Source organism: Ranitomeya variabilis, chromosome 2, assembly GCF_051348905.1.
Source record: "Ranitomeya variabilis isolate aRanVar5 chromosome 2, aRanVar5.hap1, whole genome shotgun sequence".
NCBI classification, from domain to species: domain Eukaryota; kingdom Metazoa; phylum Chordata; class Amphibia; order Anura; family Dendrobatidae; genus Ranitomeya; species Ranitomeya variabilis.
The window spans coordinates 370,365,160-370,387,333 of NC_135233.1; the positions used below are offsets into that span (position 1 = coordinate 370,365,160).

The following is a 22,174-nucleotide window of genomic DNA, read 5'->3' on the forward strand; positions in this document are numbered from 1 at the left end:
GTGTGTTTATGTGGGTTTCCTCCAACCACACTAACATCACTGATGGTAATATAGAAATGTTTTAAGTCCCACCCCCATACCAGGCAGTAATATTCACTTTGTGGGTATGAATATGTAAACCTGCCGGGATGTGCTTGAATTGCCTTTGATTCTTTCTGAAAATTCTAGAAGATTCCAGCCAATGTTGGAGACTATGTAAGGCAATGTGCACACAGAGTCATTTTGCAGAGTTTTCTGAGCAGAAAATCAAACTTTTTAAGGAGTTTTGTATTTTCTGAGGAGGATTTGGAAAGTTTATACTTAGTGTATGCTCAGTCTCGGCTGAAAAAACTGCTCAAAAAACTTTGTATGCATAATCTAATTGACTCTCTATAAAAAAGGAAAATGTCCTCCAGAAAAAAAAGGCAATGAAAACCCTCAGCAAACTGGATTTCCCATAGACACGATTAGGCCGTGTTTTACAAGAGTTTTTGAAGCATTTTTTAAGTGGATTTAGGAGAGGATCTGCCCCAGAAAAACTCAAGATTTTCTGTGTGAACGCCTGATTGTCAGTGTATGCCACCTTTTCAGGGGCTATCTTGCTGATGCCCCTCTATTCTACCTGTTGTCACTTTCAATTGCACCAAAGCAGGTGAAGTCCATTCGCCATTACTTCTGCTTTCGGAGGGTATGTGTCCACGTTCAGGATTGCATCAGCATTTGGTCAGGATTTTCCATCAGTATTTGTAAGCCAAAACCAGGAGTGGGTGATAAATGCAGAAGTGGTGCATGTTTTTCTATTATACTTTTCCTCTAATCGTTACACTCCTGGTTTTGGCTTACACATACTGATGGAAAATCCTGACCAAATCCTGATGCAATCCTGAACGTGGACACACACCATAAGATGGTGTTCACACGTACATTTTTTTTACACAACCTCAACCTTTTTGCGGATTTTTTTTTTTTTTTAAATGGAAGCAAATGGAGCGTTTCTTTATTTTTTTATTATTCAATTCTGACGAAAAACTGCAATGTGTGAACACAGCCAATCTGGACACATGCTATCGATGAAGTTTAATTAATCTGGGGCTTTGCTGGATTTATTTCTTTGAGAAGTATATATGCTGTATTAATAATATTAATAATAATAATTTTTATTTATATAGCGCCAACATATTCCGCAGTACTTTACAATTAAGCGGGGACTGTATTGTGTCATCTTGCACCTGTGAGATGTATATGACCGTAGAGCGGTGCCGTTTTCGGGAAAACGAAAAACTAGATCAGTTTCATTTGTGCCTTTCTACATCATTGCTCCATCCCCCGCTAGGGCCCACACCTTAGTGGTTTCCAGTCCATGTAGCAATGCAGGGAGGGGTCTCAATTTAAGACAGACAAAGAGAGGCAAACTGCAGAGCTGAGCCACATTCTGGAGAAGACATGAAGGGGAAAGGAGTGATAATCGCTGGCCTCCTCCTACTGAGCTGCTGCCATATAGGTAATGTGACCTGCCTGTTATGGATGGAGGCATCTGCAGAGATGTAGACCTGGTCTATGTGGGTGGATGCGTCATGTGCATAGAATATGTTATACTATATATTTAGCATTTTGTATTATGTAGTGTTCTTTTTATATGGAAGACAATGCTTTTTACCAAAAAATAATCCATAATATTAATTGGTAGGTAAAGCTGTGGATTATCCAAAATGCTAAAGCTTGTGTATGTGTAAATAAATTATAATATATATTTTTTTTGTTTCATGTACCCTTTGAATGGGTTTTTGTCCTGCAGTGCAGATGTGCATTGTCTTGACAAAATGAATGCTGCCTTTTTATATTCTCTTCCTGATGTTTTAGCTGGTGCGGAAATATGAAATGTATTGTTCTATTTTACCATATGAATGACACAAAAAAAGAGCATTGTGCTGTAATTTTAAGTGTCTGGATAAGTTTGCCAGTAACTGCAGTCATATAGCAGATCCTGCGACACGCCAACCTGTGCTAAGAGCGGTGGGTTTCATTAGAGAACCACCAGCAGCAAGTGAGCTATCTTCTCTTCATTTTTAGGTCCATGAATAAATAACCGTTCTTCTAATGGCTGACTGTGTAAAAATAGCTAAGAAAATCTGCTGGCACGTTGTACTGCTGCTTGATAAGTGGAGTTACATGTAGTGACCTTCATCATCCCCCTCCCAATAAAGCCTGGCTATGGCACCAATATGTCCAGTGCAGCTGAAGGGCCCTTGCTGTGGAGCTAGGGGTTAATGTTTTCAGTAGGAGGGTAGTGGACTGGTCATACTGAAGGTGATCTCATCTAAGGTGGGGGTTGTTTCGTAAACCTGTCATGTGGATAGGTGATAAGTGTGACCCTTGGGACATCCCCACCCCCTCTTGATTGGTAGAGGGTCCCATTTGTGAGTACATTGTTGGTGAGCATGTATGGCCACTGCTTCATTATATTTCTGTAAGAGTTAATGGTGTCGTGGTTGCACGTACTTGCAATACTACTCCCTTCACTATCATTTCTGGAGCCCAAATTTTGGGCTTGATGGAGAGAGGGGAAGCCTTGGTCAATACCACAGGCAATCATGCTTTTATCACGTGACTAGGTATCAAACATTGCTTTTGTGACCATCAAGTTTAACTGGAAACAGGCTTCAAATCTGTTCCAGTGTCTGGAACTTATCTGCTGAAATACCCATAAGCATGGTCCTTCGTAAAATACTTTGACCAGATCAGAACGCATGCCTGACACGTTGGCATGCAAGAGTAGGACAAGTGCTCTCGGTGGTTGCCCGGGGAAAAAGAAGCTTGTGGAAATATAACTATGACAATCATGTGGTTGAGCATGAGTCCGGAGTTCCCCTTGTCTGATCTGTCCCAAGAATGGGGAAACATCTGTACAACAAAACCTCAGACCGCCGAAACTCTCTACCTACCCAAGCTTGCATAACTATAGAACCCATAACATCTAAGTTCAGCTCACTTGATCATGAGGATGTCTAGATCTTGCATCCATTTTAGAATGTGAATTATACCTTACTTTGTAAGATATCAAAATACACCCCAGTTTTCTGCACTTTAGAGCTATTCCTCACCACTGACGGATTGACCTAATGCCATCAACATGTAGGGCAAACCTTTCTGGTGGGCACTCCTTTTTGGTCCTGGTTCACACATTAGAGTTTTATGGGTTGTAGCATGTAAGACAAAAAAAGCAGAATTAGGACAAACTAAACTGGTACTCTCCAGTTTCCTGCTTCTAGGGTTATGTGGAATGGAGTTGGTGATGGATACCCTAGAATAGGACTAAAGTACCACCCAGATGTTTAGCATCGATAACTGACCAGAAGTACATTAATGGGAACATTTGGTCCTTTAGGAAAAACTTCTGAAGCTCATTTACTGTTTTTACACATACTCTATTGGTCATGTATTAGACTTTCAGATTGCAATTTTTGGGTAAGACAATAGTTGAAGGAGTGTTTTTGAATGTCTAGTCAGTGTGTGAACACAAGATAGAGAGAGAGAGAGAGAGAGAGAGATATATATATATATTAGTATTTTTTTTTTTTAACTTCTTGGCTTGTCAGATTGTATTTGGTGACCTAAAATGAGAAGCTTAGGTTAACACTGTCAGTGCATGAAGTCACCAGCCTCAAGTACCATGCGCTAGTGATCCACAGCTAACAATACTTGTAATCCAAAGATACACGGTACATCCTAAACTGCTTTATTCAATCCACAAAAAAATCATGACAGACTGAGTAAAGGTGATGTGTGCACCAGAAACAGTCTAACGAACAGCATCATGGGAATGCAATGGAAGACAAATTAAAATCTATCACACGTCAATATTCAAAGTATGTAAATATATTGGCCCTCCCACAACCAGTCAAAGACTTTGTGCAACATCGTACTAGCTATGGGAATTAGTACAGGCACTTTGGTATTTAGCAGGCTAAAAGCTCCCCACCCCAAGGGGTGGGAATTGGCCATGACATGTTGCGCTAACAGCGCCATATTGGATCCTCCTTACACTCCCTATGAAGTGACCCTGTGCTATGGATTATAAGAATGTTTCGGATGAGTCAAGTCTATGATTTATGTAAAGAAATGGCTAGTCCTGGGTCACACCAGTTTTCTGATTTGGAAGTGCCAGTCTTTTGTTTAATTAGCTTTCTATGCTTTTGTTCTAGGTCAAGCTCTTGATTGCTATGCTTGTGACTATGGAACCTGTTTATTTCCCTCAAAGACAACATGTAGTTTCCTACAATCTTGTGGAACGGAGTCTGCAAAAGCAGGTGAGCAATCCTTCCCCAGTACATGACCAAGTCACTTCACCTGGATTGACTGGCAGCCTAAAATATGGTGTTTGTCAGTATGGTCTAGATCAGTGTTTCCCAACTACAGTCCTAAAGGGCCACCAACAGATCATGCTTTCAGGATTTCCTGAGCATTGCTGCCTAGGGGATGGAATTATCTCCTGGGCAATACTAAGGGAAAAAAAAAATTGATGTTTTGGCGACTGGAGTTGGGGGTGGGGTTTGGAAAGGCTGATCTAGATCATTGATCCCAAATGCATGGTGTGGAGACACAGGGGTCAGCATGTGCTCTAGTCTGCTGGCTCAAGACCACATGGACCAGGGATAATCCCACTGAATGCCTGCTCTTACATGGGCATAATACTACTCAGACAACACAGGGTGAGAGTAAAACAGTGTCGCAATACTTTATTGAACCACAAAACGGGCAAATAACACTTAGAAAAGTCCCAGCAAAATATCAGAGATGGTGCAAAATTAGTCTGACCCTTGCGCTGACTCCCTGGGATAAAACTCAGCTGTGACTTCCAGGGCCGACCACCCCCACCTCTTGCACTCAGAAGAGGTAACAACAACCTTAGGCCTGTCCCACACATCCAAATAATTCCGGTACCGGAGTTATCCATTTCCATGAGCTCACGTGGCACATCAGTGCGGCAGCCGTGTGCCGACTGGGTACCACACGGACCGTGCAGGAGACAGCGCTAAAGTAAGCGCTGTCCCCTGCTTTGGGTGCTGAAGCCGCCATTTATTTCTTCTCTCCAGCAGTGTTCGCTGGAGAGAAGAAATGAAAAATCATTGTTTTTTGTTTTTTGCGGTTGTAATAAAGATCTTTGTGACCACCCCTCTCCCACCCCCTGTGCGCCCCACCGCTGGAAAGAAAATGCTCACCCGGCTCCCTCGAAACGTCCTCTCCGCGCCGCAGCTTCTCCTGTATGAGCGGTCACTTGGTGCCGCACATTAGTCATGAATATGCGGCTCCACCCCTATGGGAGGTGGAGCCGCATATTCATCACTGTAATGGGCGGCACCACGTGACTTCTCATACAAGAGAAGCTGCGGCGCGGAGAGGATGCTTCGAGGGAGCAAAGTATTTTCTTTCCAGGGGTGGGAGAGGGGTGGTCACAGATCTTTATTACAACCGCAAAAAAACCCAAAAAACAATGATTTTTCACTTCTTCTCTCCAGCAAACGCTGCTGGAGAGAAGAAATGAATGGCGGCTTCAGCACCACGCTGGGGTGACAGCGCTTACTGTAGCGCTGTCTCCTGCACGGCACACGGACAGCATCCGTGTGCGGTACGTGTTTTACACGGACCCATTGACTTTAATGGGTCCGTGCGCTCCCACGAACACTGACATGTCTCCGTGTTTTGCACGCAGACACACGGTCCGCGAAAACACGCTGACATGTGCAGACACATTGATTTTAATGTGTCTACGTGTGTCAGTGTCTCCGGTACGTGAGAACTGACACTTCACGTACCGGAATCACTGACGTGTGAAACCGGCCTTAGGAAGCTGACAGTCCATTGAGGTACAAAGCCAGGTGACAGCAGGGTCACAACCTGACTTCCCCAAACGCATGCATTGGTTCAGTGATGTTAATGTATCAGATCTGTGTTCATTCAGCCAGGGTCCCCTAAGCTGGAATTCTGTAGAACAATGCTTCTCAACTCCAGTCCTCAAGATCCACCGACAGGTTAAGTTTTCAGGATTTTCTTGGTATTGCACAGGTTTCATCACCTGCTCAAGCATTAATTCCATCACCTATGCAATACTAAGGAAATCCAGAAAACTTGACCTGTTGGTGGGTCTCGGATTGTAGTTGAGACACTGCTGTAGAATGTCAATTCCGTGTCCCTCATGATGGGGCCAAGATGTTCTGGCAGCTGTCTTGTAGAGTATTCCTAGCTTTTTTTTTTTTTTTTTTTTTTCCTCTTGCTAGAGGCATATTTCCTTTATATCTCACAACTCTTGTCCTTCAAGCCATCATCCAGACATCAAGGAGGTGTGATTAGATTAACTTGTGGTGGTGTGAGTAACTTGCATAGTTGTTGCCACCATTTCACCGACCACCCGAGCTGCAGCACACCAAGCTCCTGTCTCTTCCCCATTATTCTGAAGAATGTAAGTCCGCAAGGACAGGGTCCCCTCCCCTCTGTACCAGTCTGTCACTGTAAATTTGTTTACTGTTAACGATATCTTTAACCCTGTATGCAACCCCTCTTCACATGTACAGCACCATGGAATTAATGGTGCAATATAAATAATACTAGATGGCAGCCCGATTCTAAAGAATCGGGAGTCTAGAATCCATATGTACTTTATTTATTCAAATGTAAGAATAATTTGGTGGGCGGGGACCCTCGGCCTCCGATTTGGTGGGCGGGGCCCCTCGGCCTCCGCTTTGGTGGGCGGGGCTGGGCCCCTCGGCCTCCGATTTGGTGTGTGCTCTGCCTGGGGCCACTGTGCCATATGCTGCCTGGGGCCCCTGTGCTCTGCCTGGGGCCCCTGTGCTCTGCCTGGGGCCCCTGTGCTCTGCCTGGGGCCCCATATGCTGCCTGGGGCCCCTGTGCTCTGCCTGGGTGTAGGACACTGGTGACGTCACTTATCTCCGGACATTAGCTCCGGAAGTTGGCACAAATTGCAGGAAGTAGTATTCTAGGCAATTATATATTAGATAATAGTTCTTACTCCTGTTTTGCAAGCCACAGGATGGTCAACCAACATATTATCAAACATCCATTGTTCAATGACCCTTCATCTGTCTTGCAAAGATGGCAGACAATAAGCTTAGGAGCTGATATAAGAGGCAAACAGTCATTCAAGCATATCGCAACATTTAAGACTTGTATGACAAGTCTTATGTTTCTTAACCAGCTGAAAAATAGAAGTCTGGATAATGTTGTCATTACACATGGCTATGGGGACATGCTACATGTTGGGAATGTTTGACTTTGGCTATAAGGTTAAAATGACTGACTTCTTACTAGTGAAAGTACCTGTAGGTTGGAAAGTTCCTCAAGCCCTAGACACTAGCAGTCACCTGGTTAGCTAACAATTTGTTCAGTGACACTCGCTCAAGAACCCAAAAAAGCAAAGTAGCTGTCCAACTTGCCACTTTTCAGGTGACATTCCTCTGCAGCTGCAAAGACTGACCTGGACATTTCAATTCTTAAGGTCACAACTAACGGCTTGCCACTTGAGACAACTGGGATTCTTTACCATTTTACTTTTTCCTTAAATTTAGGATGGAGTTTAACTCTGTCCTCTTATTTCGTGCAGGTTATGTCGGCTTGAAGAAGAAAGGATGCATTAACCTTGCAGACTGCGTGAGCGAATCGTCTGTCACCTATGTGGGCTTAACTGTGACTACAACACGTAGCTGTTGTATTACCAACCTATGTAATTCAGCAGCTGTCCCTAAAGTCTCAGCGATAACTGGAATTGCTGCCATTCTGGCTCTGGTACTTGCTAAAGTTTTCTAAGCCTGTACCTGTAAGATCTGTGTGTGTTTTTGTTTGTTTTCATTGCACTAATGAGTCCTTGTTCCATATACTGATATTACTAACCAATGTAACTTGTACCTCCCCTTTTCCCCACAAAATGTAACTTATCTGACAATTTTCTCTGTCTTCCAAATTTTCAATAAAGTTTTTTTTATGTAACATTCCAGTGTTTTTTTTTTTTGTTTTTGTTTTTTTTTTTTGTCTGGGGGAAGGAGGGGGGGGGTTTGCAGGAAGTTCAGGGGTTTTCCTTTAAAGAATTGTTACACCTGATCATTGGTTGTGTGGTCCAAATGTTACTGACTCATCCAAGCTTGCAAAGTGACTTCTTCATTCAGTCTCTGCCTGACTGTGCCTACTAACCAATACTGCTAAACAACCATCTGACTCTGAATATTCTGATAGTTGGGTTTTCACATCTCGAACCATCAACTATCATACATTTATGACCAACAATCTTGACTCTTAGGGCAGAGACACTGCCGTAAATTTTTTTTTTTTTTGTACGAGAATCTCCTCACACTGCACGGACTGGCCTGGCACCTCTCCTGACCTGAGCAAGACATTGAAGCACCCGCTAGGGCCACGGGGTTCAGTACCGGTTCTGTTCTTAAAGGGTGGTCACAGCAACAGTGACCTGGTCCATGGCCCTGGGCATCCAATAAAAGGGGATTTTAAATGGGAATAAAGTTTGTTTGTGATGCCACCTGTGTTAGCTGACTCTGCTTAAAGGAGTCTGCAGCAGAGTTGGTACAGCTCTCCACAGGTAGAGCTAAACCCCAGGGCAGCTGTAGTGTTTAACCCCTTAACGACCGCCGATACGCCTTTTAACGGCGGCCGCTAAGGGAACTTAAACCACAGCGCCGTTAATTAACGGCGCTGTGAAAAAAGTGAATAGCGCCCCCCAGAGTCGGATTTTCTCTGGGGTCTCGGTTGCCGAGGGTAGCCGAGACCCCAGAGAACATGATTCGGGGGGTTTTTACCAACCCCCGAGTTGCGATCGCCGGTAATTAACCGTTTACCAGCGGTCGCAACAACAAAAAACGTGATTTGCCGTTTAATTTCTCTGTCCTCCGATGTGATCGCACATCGGAGGACAGAGAAATGTGGTCCCCCGATAGCCCCCCCCAATACTCACCTACCTCCCCGGTGCTCCTCGTGGCTCCCGATGGGCGGCGTCATCTTTTTTCCAGGAAAAAATGGCGGGCGCAATGCACCCGGAAGATATTTGGGGTCTCGGCTGCCGGAGGTAGCCGAGACCCCAAAGAACATGATCGGGGTCAGTTTGCACCGACCCTTGTTTTGCGATCGCTGGTAATTAACAGTTTACCGGCGACTGCAAAAAAAAAAAAAAAAAAAAGCGATCTGTACCTCTGTCCTCTGATGTGATCGCACATCAGAGGACAGAGAAATAGGGGGATTCGGGGACCCTATGATACTCACCGGGTGTCCCTGGGTCCTCTTCTGTCTCCTCCAGGCAGGAGAGACGAGTTGGGGCTAAAATTAGGGTTAGGGTTAGGGTTGGGGCTAAATTTAGGGCTAGGGTTAGGCTACTTTCACACTAGCGTTTTTTGGCTTCCGTCGCAATGCGTCGTTGGAGAAAAAACGCATCCTGCAAAAGTGCTTGCAGGATGCGTTTTTTCTCCATTGGCTTGCATTAGCGACGCATTGCCACACGTCACATCTATCGTGCGACGGATGCATCGTGCTTTTGCGGACCGTCGGCACAAAAAAAGCTACATGTGACTTTTTTGTGCGACGTGTCCGCCATTTCCGACTGTGCATGCGCGGCCGGAACTCCGCCCCGCCTCCCCGCACCTCACAATAAGGCAGCGGATGCGTTGAAAAAACAGCATCCGCTGCACCCGTTGTGCGGCGCTTACAACGCTAGCGTCGGTACATCGGCCCGACACACTGCGATGGGCCGAGTACGACGCTAGTGTGAAAGTAGCCTTAGGCTTCTTTCACACTTGCGTCGGTACGGGGCGGTCGCAATGCGTCGGCCCGACGTACCGACGCACGTTGTGAAAATTGTGCACAACGTGGGCAGCGGATGCAGTTTTTCAACGCATTCGCTGCCCAGTCTGTCCTGGGGAGGAGGGGGCAGAGTTACGGCCACACATGCGTGGAAATGGCGGATGCGACGTACAAAAAGAAAGTTACATTGAACTTTTTTTTTGTGACAGGGCTAAAGTTATGGTTAGGGTTGCGGCTAAAGTTAGGGTTAGAGTTGGGATTAGGGTTAGGGTTTGGATTAGGGTTGGGATTAGGTTACGTTTGGGATTAGGGTTACATTTGGGATTAGGGTTGGGATTAGGGTTAGGGTTGGGATTAGGGGTGTGTTGGATTTAGGGTTTTGATTAGGGTTATGGTTAGGGTTGAGATTAGGGCTGTTTTGGGGTTAGGGTTGTGATTATCGTTAGGGTTGTGATTAGGATTATGGATCGGGTTGAGATTAGGGTTTAGGGGTGTGTTGGAGTTAGGGTTGGAGTTATAATTTGGGGGTTTCCACTGTTTAGGTACATCAGGGGGTCTCCAAACACGACAGCCAATTTAGCGCAAAAAAAGTCAAATGGTGCTCCTTCCCTTCTGAGCTCTGCCGTGCGCCCAAACAGTGGTTTACCCCCACATATGGGGCATCAGCGTACTCGGGAAAAATTGGACAACTTTTGGGGTCCAATTTCTCCTGTTACCCTTGAAAATAAAAACTTGGGGGCTAAAAATCTCTTTTGTGGGAAAAAAAATATTTTTTTTTTATTTTCGCTACTCTGAATGCTCAAGTGCTTCACAGAAGTTTATAATGCAAAGTTCTCACCACATATCTAGATAAGTTCCTTAGGGGGTCTAGTTTCCAAAATTTGGTCACTTGTGGGGGGGTTTCTACTGTTTAGGTACATTAGGGGTCTGCAAACGCAACATAACGCCCGCAGACAATTCTATCAAAGTCTGCATTTCAAAATGGCGCTCCTTCCCTTCCGAGCTCTGCCGTGCGCCCAAACAGTGGTTTACCCCCACATATGGGGTACCAGCATACTCAGGCCAAATTGGGAAAACAACTTTTGGGGTCCAATTTCTCTTGTTACCCTTGTGAAAATAAAAACTTGGGGGCTAAAAAATCTTTATTGTTAAAAAAAAATATATTTTTTATTTTCACGACTCTGCATTATAAACTTCTGTGATGCACTTGGGCATTCAAAGTTCTCACTGCACATCTATATAAATTCCATGGGGGGTCTAGTTTCCAAAATGGGGTCACTTTTGGGGGGTTTCTACTGTTTAGGCACATCAGGGGCTCTCCAAACGCGACATGGCGTCCGATCTCAATTCCAGTCAGTTTTGCATTGAAAAGTCAAATGGCGCTCCTTTGCTTCCGAGCTCAGCCATGCGCCCAAACAGTGGTTTACCCCCACATATGGGGTGTCGGCGTACTCAAGACAAATTGTACAACTTCTGGAGTCCATTTTCTCCTGTTACCCTTGGTAAAATAAAAATTTGGAGGCAAAAATCATTTTTGTAGAAAAAATGCGTTTTTTTTTTGTTTGTTTTTTTCACGGCTCTACATTATAAACTTCTGTGAAGCACCTGGGGGTTTAAAGTGCTCACCACACATCTAGATAAGTTCCTTAAGGGGTCTAGTTTCCAAAATGGTGTCATTTTGGGGGGTCTCCACTGTTTAGTCAAATCAGCGGCTCTCCAAACGTGATATGGCGTCCGATCTCAATTCCAGCCAATTCTACATTGAAACAGTCAAACGGTGCTCCTTCACTTCCAAGCTCTGCGGTGCGCCCAAACAGTGGTTTACCCCCACATATGGGGTATCAACGTATTCAGGAGAAATTGCACAACAACATTTATGGTTAAATTTCTGTTTTTACACTTGTGAAAATTAAAAAAAAATGGTTCTGAAGTAAAATGTTTGCAAAAAAAAGTTAAATGTTCATTTTTTTTTCTTCCACATTGTTTCAGTTCCTGTGAAGTACGTAAAGGGTTAATAAACTTCTTGAATGTGGTTTTGAGCAGCTTGAGGGGTGCAGTTTTTAGAATGGTGTCACACTTGGGTATTTTCTATCATATAGACCCCTCAAAATGACTTCAAAGGTGATGTGATCCCTAAAAAAAACATGGTGTTGTAAAAATGAGAAATTGCTGGACAACTTTTAACCCTTATAACTCCCTAACAAAAAAAAATTGTTTCCAAAATTGTGCTGATGTAAAGTAGACATGTGGGAAATGTTATTTATGAACTATTTTTTGTGACATCTCTCTGATTTAAGGGCATAAAAATACAAAGTTTGAAAATTGCAAAATTTTAAAAATTTTCGCCATATTTCCATTTTTTTCATAAATAATCGCAAGTAATATCGAAGAAATGTTACCACTAACTTGAAGTACAATATGTCACGAAAAAACAATCTCCGAATCAGCGGGATCTGATAAAGCGTTCCAGAGTTATAACCTCTTAAAGTGACACTGGTCAGAATTGTAAAAATTGGCTCGGTCATTAAGTACCAAATTGGCTCTGTCACTAAGGGGTTAAAGGTGAAGATGGTGCTTGATGTAGTTGTAGTATCTCTGGTGCAGGGTGGATGGCGCAGTAAATAAATGTGAGGACCCAGCTTGGTGCAGTTTCCAATGCTTTAATCACAGTTCTTAGTTGCCCCAGCTGGGGTGCTGTGTCCTCCAGGTTTGTGGTCCACCAGCTCTCAAGCAATTTGGGTGCACTTTCCAGAACCCTCTTTCTTATGTTCCTTTCTCTGGCCATCTTTCTCCTGCCCTGCACCTGCCACACAGTGTCCCAAGCCGGTAGCCACGGATTCCGCCTGGCAGTGAGTGCCAAGTCCTCACTGAATCCTATATGGCTGCCTTTTCAGCGAATGTGTGCAGATGTGACACTGCCTCTTGCAAAAGCTACAGCCTCCAGTTAGCGAGCGGAGTTCATAGTTTCTCTACTAGTTTGAGGGCCGGTCCCTCACTGCGACCTGGTCACTCCGCCTGACAATGGTCAGTGTGGATACGAGCCCCACGGGTGGACTTCTCACTACCCGTGCCTCTAGGATCCCCTTTCTTCAGTTCCGTTTCACTTTTCTTCAGCTTCCTCTCTGGGAGCACCTTTCTGTCTGATTCAGTCTTTCTGTCTGTCTGCCATGAGGTGCAGACCCCCCACACATCTGCTCAGATCCATCTTGCTCTCCTGTCCCTGACAAGCTCTTCAGTCTACTCTACCTACCCCCCCCCCCTACTCTTCCCAACTCCCTTTCCTATCCAGCCTGGCCTTGACTGAATTGTCTGTTGGATGTGGGTGTAGGGCTCTGTGCCATGTCCCTCCTTACCTGAGAGCAAAGTCCCACACCACAGTACTCTGTGGCGACTGGACCCTCAGGGGCACCACAACAGTATGATGTATTTCTATGCAGCTGTCGAGGTCAGGAGAACTGACAGCCAGTATGAGGTTTACGATGTGATTCTTGCAGGAGAAATACAGCAGTCTGTCTCTGACCTTAGGCTGGTTTCACTCTTCCAACATTCGTGAACAGAGTACGGACCTTGAGGACAGGCACAAAAAAACTAAAAAATCGAAAGCAACCCTACCTCGTCACTGCAACTGTAATTGGCACAGTCCTAACTCTAATATAAAATCTTAGCTTGAAGTGACATACACGTAGATATGGGCTGAGAGGGACTGAGCCCAACTAGTGGGTACACAGCTCAATAATGCCCAGCTCAAATTTCGCAATTTTCCAACTTTGAATTTTTATGCCCTTAAATCACAGACATATGTGACACAAAATACTTAATAAATAACATTTCCCACATGTCTACTTTACATCAGCACAATTTTGGAACCAAATTTTTTTTTTGTGACGGAGTTATAAGGGTTAAAAGTTGACCAGCAATTTCTCATTTTTACAACACCATTTTTTTTTAGGGACCACATCTCATTTGAAGTCATTTTGACGGGTCTATATGATAGAAAATACCCAAGTGTGACACCATTCTAAAAACTGCACCCCTCAAGGTACTCAAAACCACTTTCAAGAAGTTTATTAACCCTTCAGGTGTTTCACAGGAATTTTTGGAATGTTTAAATAAAAATGAACATTTAACTTTTTTTCACACAAAATTTATTTCAGCTCCAATTTGTTTTATTTTACCAAGGGTAACAGGAGAAAAAGGACCCCAAAAGTTGTTGTACAATTTGTCCTGAGTACGCTGATACCCCATATGTGGGGGTAAACCAAAGTTTGGGTGCATGGCAGAGCTTGGAAGCAAAGGAGCGCCATTTGACTTTTCAATGCAAAATTGACTGGAATTGAGATGTGACGCCATGTTGCATTTGGAGAGCCCCTGATGTGCCTAAACATTGAAACCCCTAACAAGTGACACCATTTTGGAAAGTAGACCCCCTAAGGAACTTATCTAGATGTGTGGTGAGCACTTTGACCCAACAAGTGCTTTACAGAAGTTTATAATGCAGAGCCGTAAAAATAAAAAAATCATATTTTTTCACAAAAATGATTTTTTCACCCCCATTTTTTTATTTCCCCAAGGGTAAGAGAAGAAATTAGACCATAAAAGTTGTTGTGCAATTTGTCCTGAGTACGACGATACCCCATATGTGGGTGTAAACCATTGTTTGGGCGCATAGCAGAGCTCAGAAGGGAAGAAGCGCTATTTTACTTTTCAATGCAAAATTGACTGGAATTAAGATGGGATGCCATGTTGCGTTTGGAGAGCCCCTGATGTGCCTAAACATTAAACCCCCCCACAAGTGACACCATTTTGGAAAGTAGACCCCCTAAGGAACTTATCTAGATGTGTTTTGAGAGCTTTGAACCCCCAAGTGTTTCACTACAGTTTATAACGCAGAGCCGTGAAAATAAAAAAAATTTTTTTTTCACAAAAATGATTTTTTAGTGCCCAGTTTTGTATTTTCACAAGGGTATCAGGATAAATTGGACCCTAAAAGTTGTTGTCCAATTTGTCCTGAGTACGCTGATACCCCCTATGTGGGGGGAACCACTGTTTGGGCGCATGACAGAGCTCGGAAGGGAAGGAGCGCCATTTGGAATGCAGACTTAAATGGATTGGTCTGCAGGCGTCACGTTGCATTTGCAGAGCCCCTGATGTACCCAAACAGTACAAACCCCCCACAAGTGACTCCATATTGGAAACTAGACCCCCCAAGGAACTTATCTAGATGTGTTGTGAGAACTTTGAACCCCCAAGTGTTTCACTACAGTTTATAACGCAGAGCCGTGAAAATAAAATTTATTTTTTTTTTCACAAAAATTAAATTTAGCCCCCAGTTTTGTATTTTCACAAGGGTATCAGGATAAATTGGACCCTAAAAGTTGTTGTCCAATTTGTCCTGAGTACGCTGATACCCCCTATGTGGGGGGGAACCACTGTTTGGGCGCATGACAGAGCTCGGAAGGGAAGGAGCGCCATTTGGAATGCAGACTTAAATGGATTGGTCTGCAGGCGTCACGTTGCATTTGCAGAGCCCCTGATGTACCCAAATAGTACAAACCCCCCACAAGTGACCCCATATTGGAAACTTGACCTCCCAAGGAACTTATCTAGATGTGTTGTGAGAACTTTGAACCCCCAAGTGTTTCACTACAGTTTACAACGCAGAGCCGTGAAAATAAAACATATTTTTTTTCCCACAAAAATGATTTTTAGCCCCCCAAATTTTTATTTTCCCAAGGATAACAAGAGAACTTGGACCCCAGAAGTTGTTGTTCAATTTGTCCCTAGTACGCTGATACCCCATATGTTGGGGTAAACCCCTTTTTGGACGCACGGGAGAGCTCGGAAGGGAAGGAGCACTGTTTTACTTTTTCAACGCAGAATTGGCTGGAATTGAGATTGGACGCCATGTCGCGTTTGGAGAGCCCCTGATGTGCCGGAACAGTGGAAACTCCCCAATTCTACCTGAAACCCTACCCCTAACCTCACCCCTAACCATTTACTGAACATTTTCTGACAGTCATAAGTGCCACGTATATAAGTGCCACGTATTTCAGTGCCACGTATTTCAGTGCCACATATTTCAGGCACTGAAAAATACGTGGCACGTAAATACTTCAGTGCCACGATATTTCAGTGCCACGATATTCAGTGCCACGTATTTCAGTGCCACGTATTTCAGGCACTGAAAAATACGTGGCACGTAAATACGTGGCACGTAAATACGTGGCACTTAAATACGTGGCACTTAAATACGTGGCCACTGAAATATTGTGGCACTTATATACGTATATACGTATATAAACGTATATTTCAGTGCCACGTATTTCAGTGCCACGTATTTCAGGTTAGGGGTAGGGTTAGGGTTTTTTGTTTTTTTCTTGTTTTCTTGTGTTTTTCTATAAAAACGCATGCGTTTTACCACGTTTACATGCATTTTTTCACACATGCGGTTTTTTTAAAAAACGCATGCAGATAAAAACGCAAGTGTGAAACCAGACTAAAAGACGCTTTTTATAGCAAAAAACTTTTTGCGTCTCCACATTTTGAGACCTATAATTTTTCCACATTTTGGTCCACAGAGTCATGTGAGGTCTTGTTTTTTGCGGGACGAGTTGACGTTTTTATTGGTAACATTTTCGGACACGTGACCATTTTTTATCACTTTTTATTCTGATTTTTGTGAGGCAGAATAACCAAAAACCAGCTATTCATGAATTTCTTTTGGGAGAGGCGTTTATACCGTTCTGCGCTTGGTAAAATTGATAAAGCAGTTTTTTCGTCGGGTCAGTACGATTACAGCGATACCTCATTTATATCATTTTTTTATGTTTTGACGCTTTTATACGATAAAAACTATTTTATAGAAAAAATAATTATTTTGGCATCGCTTTATTCTGAGGACTATAACTTTTTTATTTTTTTGCTGATGATGCTGTATGGCGGCTCGTTTTTTGCGGGACAAGATGACGTTTTCAGCGGTAACATGGTTATTTATATCCGTCTTTTGATCGCGTGTTATTCCACTTTTTGTTCGGCGGTATGGTAATGAAGCGTTGTTTTTTGCCTCGTTTTTTTTTTTTTTTCCTACGGTGTTTACTGAAGGGGTTAACTAGTGGGCCAGTTTTATAGGTTGGGTCGTTACGGACGCGGCGATACTAAATATGTGTACTTTTATTGTTTTTGTTTGTTTTTTTTAGATAAAGAAATGTATTTATGGGAATAATATTTTTTTTTTTATTATTATTTATTTAGGAATTTTTTTTTTTTTTTTTTACACATGTGGAAATTTTTTTTTTAACTTTTTTACTTTGTCCCAGGGGGGGACATCACAGATCGCAGATCTGATAGTGTGCACAGCACTCTGTCAGATCGGCGATCATACTTTCATCGGAGCAGGCTGCAGCTTTCATCTGCAGCCTGCTCCGACCCGGAAGTGCTCCCTGCAGGACCCGGATACAGCCCCTCGGCCATTTTGGATCCGGGGCCTGCAGGGAGAAGACGTTCGGTACGAGGTGAGTACATCACCTTGTACCGATCGTCTCAGGGAAGCACGCAGGGAGCCCCCTCCCTGCGCGATGCTTCCCTGTACCGCCGGTACACCGCGATCATGTTTGATCGCGGTGTGCCGGGGGTTAATGTGCCGGGGCGGTCCGTGACCGCTCCTGGCACATAGTGCCGGATGTCAGCTGCGATATGCAGCCGACACCCGGCCGCGATCGGCCGCGCTCCCCCCGTGAGCGCGGCCGATCGCGTATGACGTACTATCCCGTCACCGGGAATTAAGGCCCACCCCACCTCGACGGTATAGTACGTCATACGGGCTTAAGGGGTTAAATAAAATGTTCATTTTTAGTACTTGGTTGAAAACCCTTTGTTGGCAATGACTGCCTGAAGTCTTGAACTCATGGACATCACCAGACGCTGTGTTTCCTCCTTTTTGATGCTCGGCCAGGCCTTCACTGCGGTGGTTTTTCAGTTGCTGTTTATTTGTGGGCCTTTCTGTCTGAAGTTTAGTCTTTAACAAGTGAAATGCATGCTCAATTGGGTTGAGATCAGGTGACTGACTTGGCCATTCAAGAATATTCCACTTCTTTGCTTTAATAATCTCCTGGGTTGCTTTGGCTTTATGTTTTGGGTCATTGGTCGTCGTTTCATACTACAGATGGACAATCAGTTTGGCTGCATTTGGCTGGATCTGAGCACACAGTATGTCTCTGAATACCTCAGAATTAATTTGGCTGCTTCTGTCCTGTGTCACATCATCAATAAACACTAGTGACCCAGTGCCACTGGCAGCCATGCATGCCCAAGCCATCACACTGCCTCCGCCGTGTTTTACAGATGATGTGGTATGCTTTGGATCATGAGCTGTACCAAGCCTTCTCCATACTTCTCTCTTTCCATCATTCTGGTAGAGGTTGATCTTGGTTTCATCTGTCCAAAGAATGTTCTTCCAGAACTGTGCTGGCTTTTTTACATTTTTTTTTTTTTTTTTTAGCAAAGTCCAGTCTAGCCTTTTTATTCTTGATGCTTATGAGTGGCTTGCACAGTGCAGTGAACCCTCTGTATTTACTTTCATGCAGTCTTCTCTTTATGGTAGATTTGGATATTGATACGCCGACCTCCTGGAGAGTGTTGTTCACTTGGTTGGCTGTTGTGAAGGGGTTTCTCTTCACCATGGAGATTATTCTGCAAACATCCACCACTGTTGTTTTCCGTGGGCGCCCAGGTCTTTTTGCATTGAGGAGTTCACCAGTGCTTTCTTTCTTTCTCAGGATGTACCAAAGTGTAGATTTTCCCACTCCTAATATTGTAGCAATTTCTCAGATGGGTTTTTTCTGTTTTCGCAGCTTAATGATGGCTTGTTTCACCTGCATGGAGAGCTTCTTTGACCGCATGTTTACTTCACAGCAAAACCTTCCAAATGCAAGCACCACACCTCAAATCAACTCCACGCCTTTTATCTGCTTAATTGAGAATGACATAACGAAGGGATTGACCACACCTGTCCATGAAATAGCCTTGAAGTCAATTGTCCAATTACTTTTGGTCCCTTTAAAAACAGGGTGGCACATGTTAAAGGGACTCTGTCACCTGAATTTGGAGGGAACAATTTTCAGTCATATGGGCGGGGTTTTCGGGTGTTTGATTCACCCTTTCCTTAACCGCTGGCTGCATGCTGGCTGCAATATTGGATTGAAGTTCATTCTCTGTCCTCCGTAGTACATGCCTGCACAAGGCAGTCCTTTAAGGAGCTGAAACTCCTAAACCCTTCATCCAATTTTATTGTGGATACCCTCAAATGAAAGCTGAAAGTCTGAACTTCAACTGCATCTGAATTGTTTTGCTTAAAATTCATTGTGGTAATGTCTTCAACAAAAATTAGAAGAATGTTGTCTCTGTCCAAATATATATGGACCTAACTATATATATATATATATATATATATATATATATATATATATGATAAGGGAACTCTGGCCACGGCACTCCCTACCCCTAAAAAGTCAGGCAAGACTACTATGAAATCCAACAAGAGGTGCCCCATCTGTAATATGAAATTACCAGAGACTTTTGGGAAACTGCTGCGTGGAGGCTGCACCACTAATATTGTTCGGGATGAGTAACGGTCCTTTCTTGCGGTGATGCACTCTATGAAAAGCGGTCCAGGAGACTAACCGCACCCCACTACAGACTACCAACCCAGGCCCTAGAGCTACGAGATCACATTGGAAAATGGAGCTGAACTCAGAAGAGGAACTCCAGTTCATAGGCTCGGTGGAGGTGGAAGGAGAAGTTGAGAAGTTGTTGTAGAAAGTCTGGACGGAGGCAAGATAAAATACCTTTTAACCTTGGAGGACACTGATGAGCTTATTTAGGCAGTCAGAAGCACAATGCGGGTGGAAGAAACCCCAAGATAATTCTATCCAAGATGAGACATTTGGGGGTCTCAGATCCCAGAAACGGCGAGTGTTCCCAGTGAACAGTCATATCCAGGCGATGATTCTGGAGGAATAGGAAGATGTAGAAAAAATGTCTGGTAATACCCTGGGACTTCAGGATGCGCTTGACCTTTGAACCTGAGGATGTTAAGCTGTGGGATGAAGTTCCCAAGATTGATGTTCCTGTGCCAAAAAGACTTCCATACCCTTTGAGGACTTCTCGAGCTTGAGAGAACCAATAATAATAATAATATTTTTTATTTAAATAGCGCCAACATATTCTGCAGCACTTTACAATTAAGTATAGGAAGGCAGATAACCTTCTTAAAAGAGCCCAGAAAGCTTCAGCAGCAATATTGAAAGCCAATATTACTGCCATCTCAGTTGCTAAATCCATGGTTTTATAGCTCAGACAACTAGAGGAACATCTCAATAACAAAACGCCTTGGGAAGACATCTTCCCTTAATGAAGTCAGCCACGGGTTTTATGGCCGATGCCTCCGCCGAGTCAGTCAGGTTCGCGGCCAGGAACAGCTCTTTGCCCAATGCGGCCCCTAGAGCCATTTGGATGAAGACTTGGTCAGGTGATTACTCCTCTAAAAATAAGTTATGCTCTATTCCCTTCTCAGGGTTGAGAGTATTCACGACACCCTAGATCAGAGGTGTCAAACTGCATTCCTCGAGGGCCGAAAACAGGTCATGTTTTCAGGATTTCCGTGTATTGCACAGGTGATAATTTAATCACCTGTACAGAATGATTCCAGCACCTTGTGGAATGCTAAGGAAATCTTGAAAACACTCATGGTTTGCGGCCCTCGAGAAATGCAGTTTGACACCTCTGCCCTAAATGAAATTCTGGAGAAAGCGTCAGACAAAAAGATGGGGCTCCCTGAGGATAGAACTAGGAGGTTTCAGACCTTTCAGAGACCAAGACCATCCCAGAAGCAGGATTATAGATCTAAAGGGAAAACTAGTAAGTGGAATTATCCAAACGGGGGGAGAAGTAGAGGCTCCTTTTTGAATTAGGCTCACGTCCAAGGCGGCAATGATGCCTGTCACATGGGGGTGTCTCAAACAGTTTGCAAAGAACTGGCAACACATCACCAAGGACCAATGGACACTGAGAGCCATTGCAGAAGGGTATGTGATACAGTTTTCAGGGTCCCCTCCCTAGAAATTCATAGCTTCTCACTCTCTGGCCGACAGTTCCCTTGCGTGCGCAGACATAGGGGAACTGGTGGTAATAATACCGGTTCCTCAGTCGGAGGAAGGCCGAGATCACTACTCAAACCTGTTTACTATCAGAAAAACCTCAGGCGAAGCCTGCACTATAGTAAACCTAAAATCGTTGAATTTCCGGGTGAGATACAAGAGGTTCAGGATGGAGTCTATGAGGTCAATTTCCCTGATAAACAAAGGTGCAGTCATGTGCACATTAGACCTGAAAAGTGTCTATTATGAGGTACCAGTACATCCCTCCTCTCAGAAATTCCTTCGGTTCGCCGTGAGAATTCAAGATCGGAACTACCACTTCCAATTCCAGTGCCTTCCCTTTGGTCTTGCCTCGGCTCCCCAGGTCTTCATAAAACTGGTTGCAGAACTCATAGCCTTTCTAAGACAAAGGGGTATAATTATAATCCTGTACATGAACAACTTTCTGCTGGTAGCCAACTCGGTGAAAGAACTTCAGGTTCACAAGAAGAGGACGATAGCAACTTTGGAGCATCTTGGTTAGATCCTAAATCTGAAGATATCAGATTTAGAGCCAGAAACCAGGAATATTTTCTTGGGTGTCATGCTGGATTCCAAGCTAAGAACATCCTTCTTACCAGAGGAAAAGCAGAAATCCTTGAAAGTCAAGGTCCAGCTGTTCCTGAACAGTCACAGTTTGATCAGGATGGCAATGAAGATCCTAGGGTTACTCACATTCTCCATTCCTTGCGTTCAGTGGGCCCAGTTCCATTCCAGGAGTCCACAGAGGGCTATCCTGACCTCCCGGGACAGACGCCAAGTTACGCTCGACAGATGAATTTGCTTAAACCTGACAAAATCGCTCAGCACTAAGAGGACAGCATGTGAAGATCATGTCAGACAACATGACAACAGTGTCCTTTCTGCGCCATCAGGTAGCCCAAGACATTGACCACTCCAAGATTTGTCCTCAGTTATCTTTGCCTGGGCAGAAAAAACAGTCCTGTCAATCTCAGATGTTCATCTGCAAGGAGCCCAGAACAATGTGGCAGATTATCTGAGCAGATGGAAAATCTGGCCTACAGAATGCGAGTTGAACAAGGATGTATTTCAGCAGTTTTGCAACCTTTGGGGGACTCACCAGATCTATCTGTTTGTAACAAAGAAAAATGCAAAGGTCATCAGATTCTACTCCCTGAACCCCGCAGACCATCCGGAAGGGATCAACGCATTAAGCCAGAAGTGGAAGT

At 44.0% G+C, this 22,174-nt stretch overlaps 1 protein-coding gene across 1 annotated transcript; it reads left to right on the forward strand.

The window, feature by feature from the left end:
- The first annotated feature begins 1,322 nt into the window (after positions 1–1,322).
- On the forward strand, positions 1,323–7,979 carry LOC143809445 (sperm acrosome membrane-associated protein 4-like). The gene is made up of 3 exons (XM_077292513.1): positions 1,323–1,480; positions 4,182–4,286; positions 7,595–7,979. The coding sequence occupies exons 1-3, from the start codon at positions 1,423–1,425 to the stop codon at positions 7,795–7,797; spliced, it is 366 nt and encodes a 121-aa protein (XP_077148628.1). The 5' UTR covers positions 1,323–1,422; the 3' UTR covers positions 7,798–7,979.
- The last annotated feature ends 14,195 nt before the right edge of the window (positions 7,980–22,174 follow it).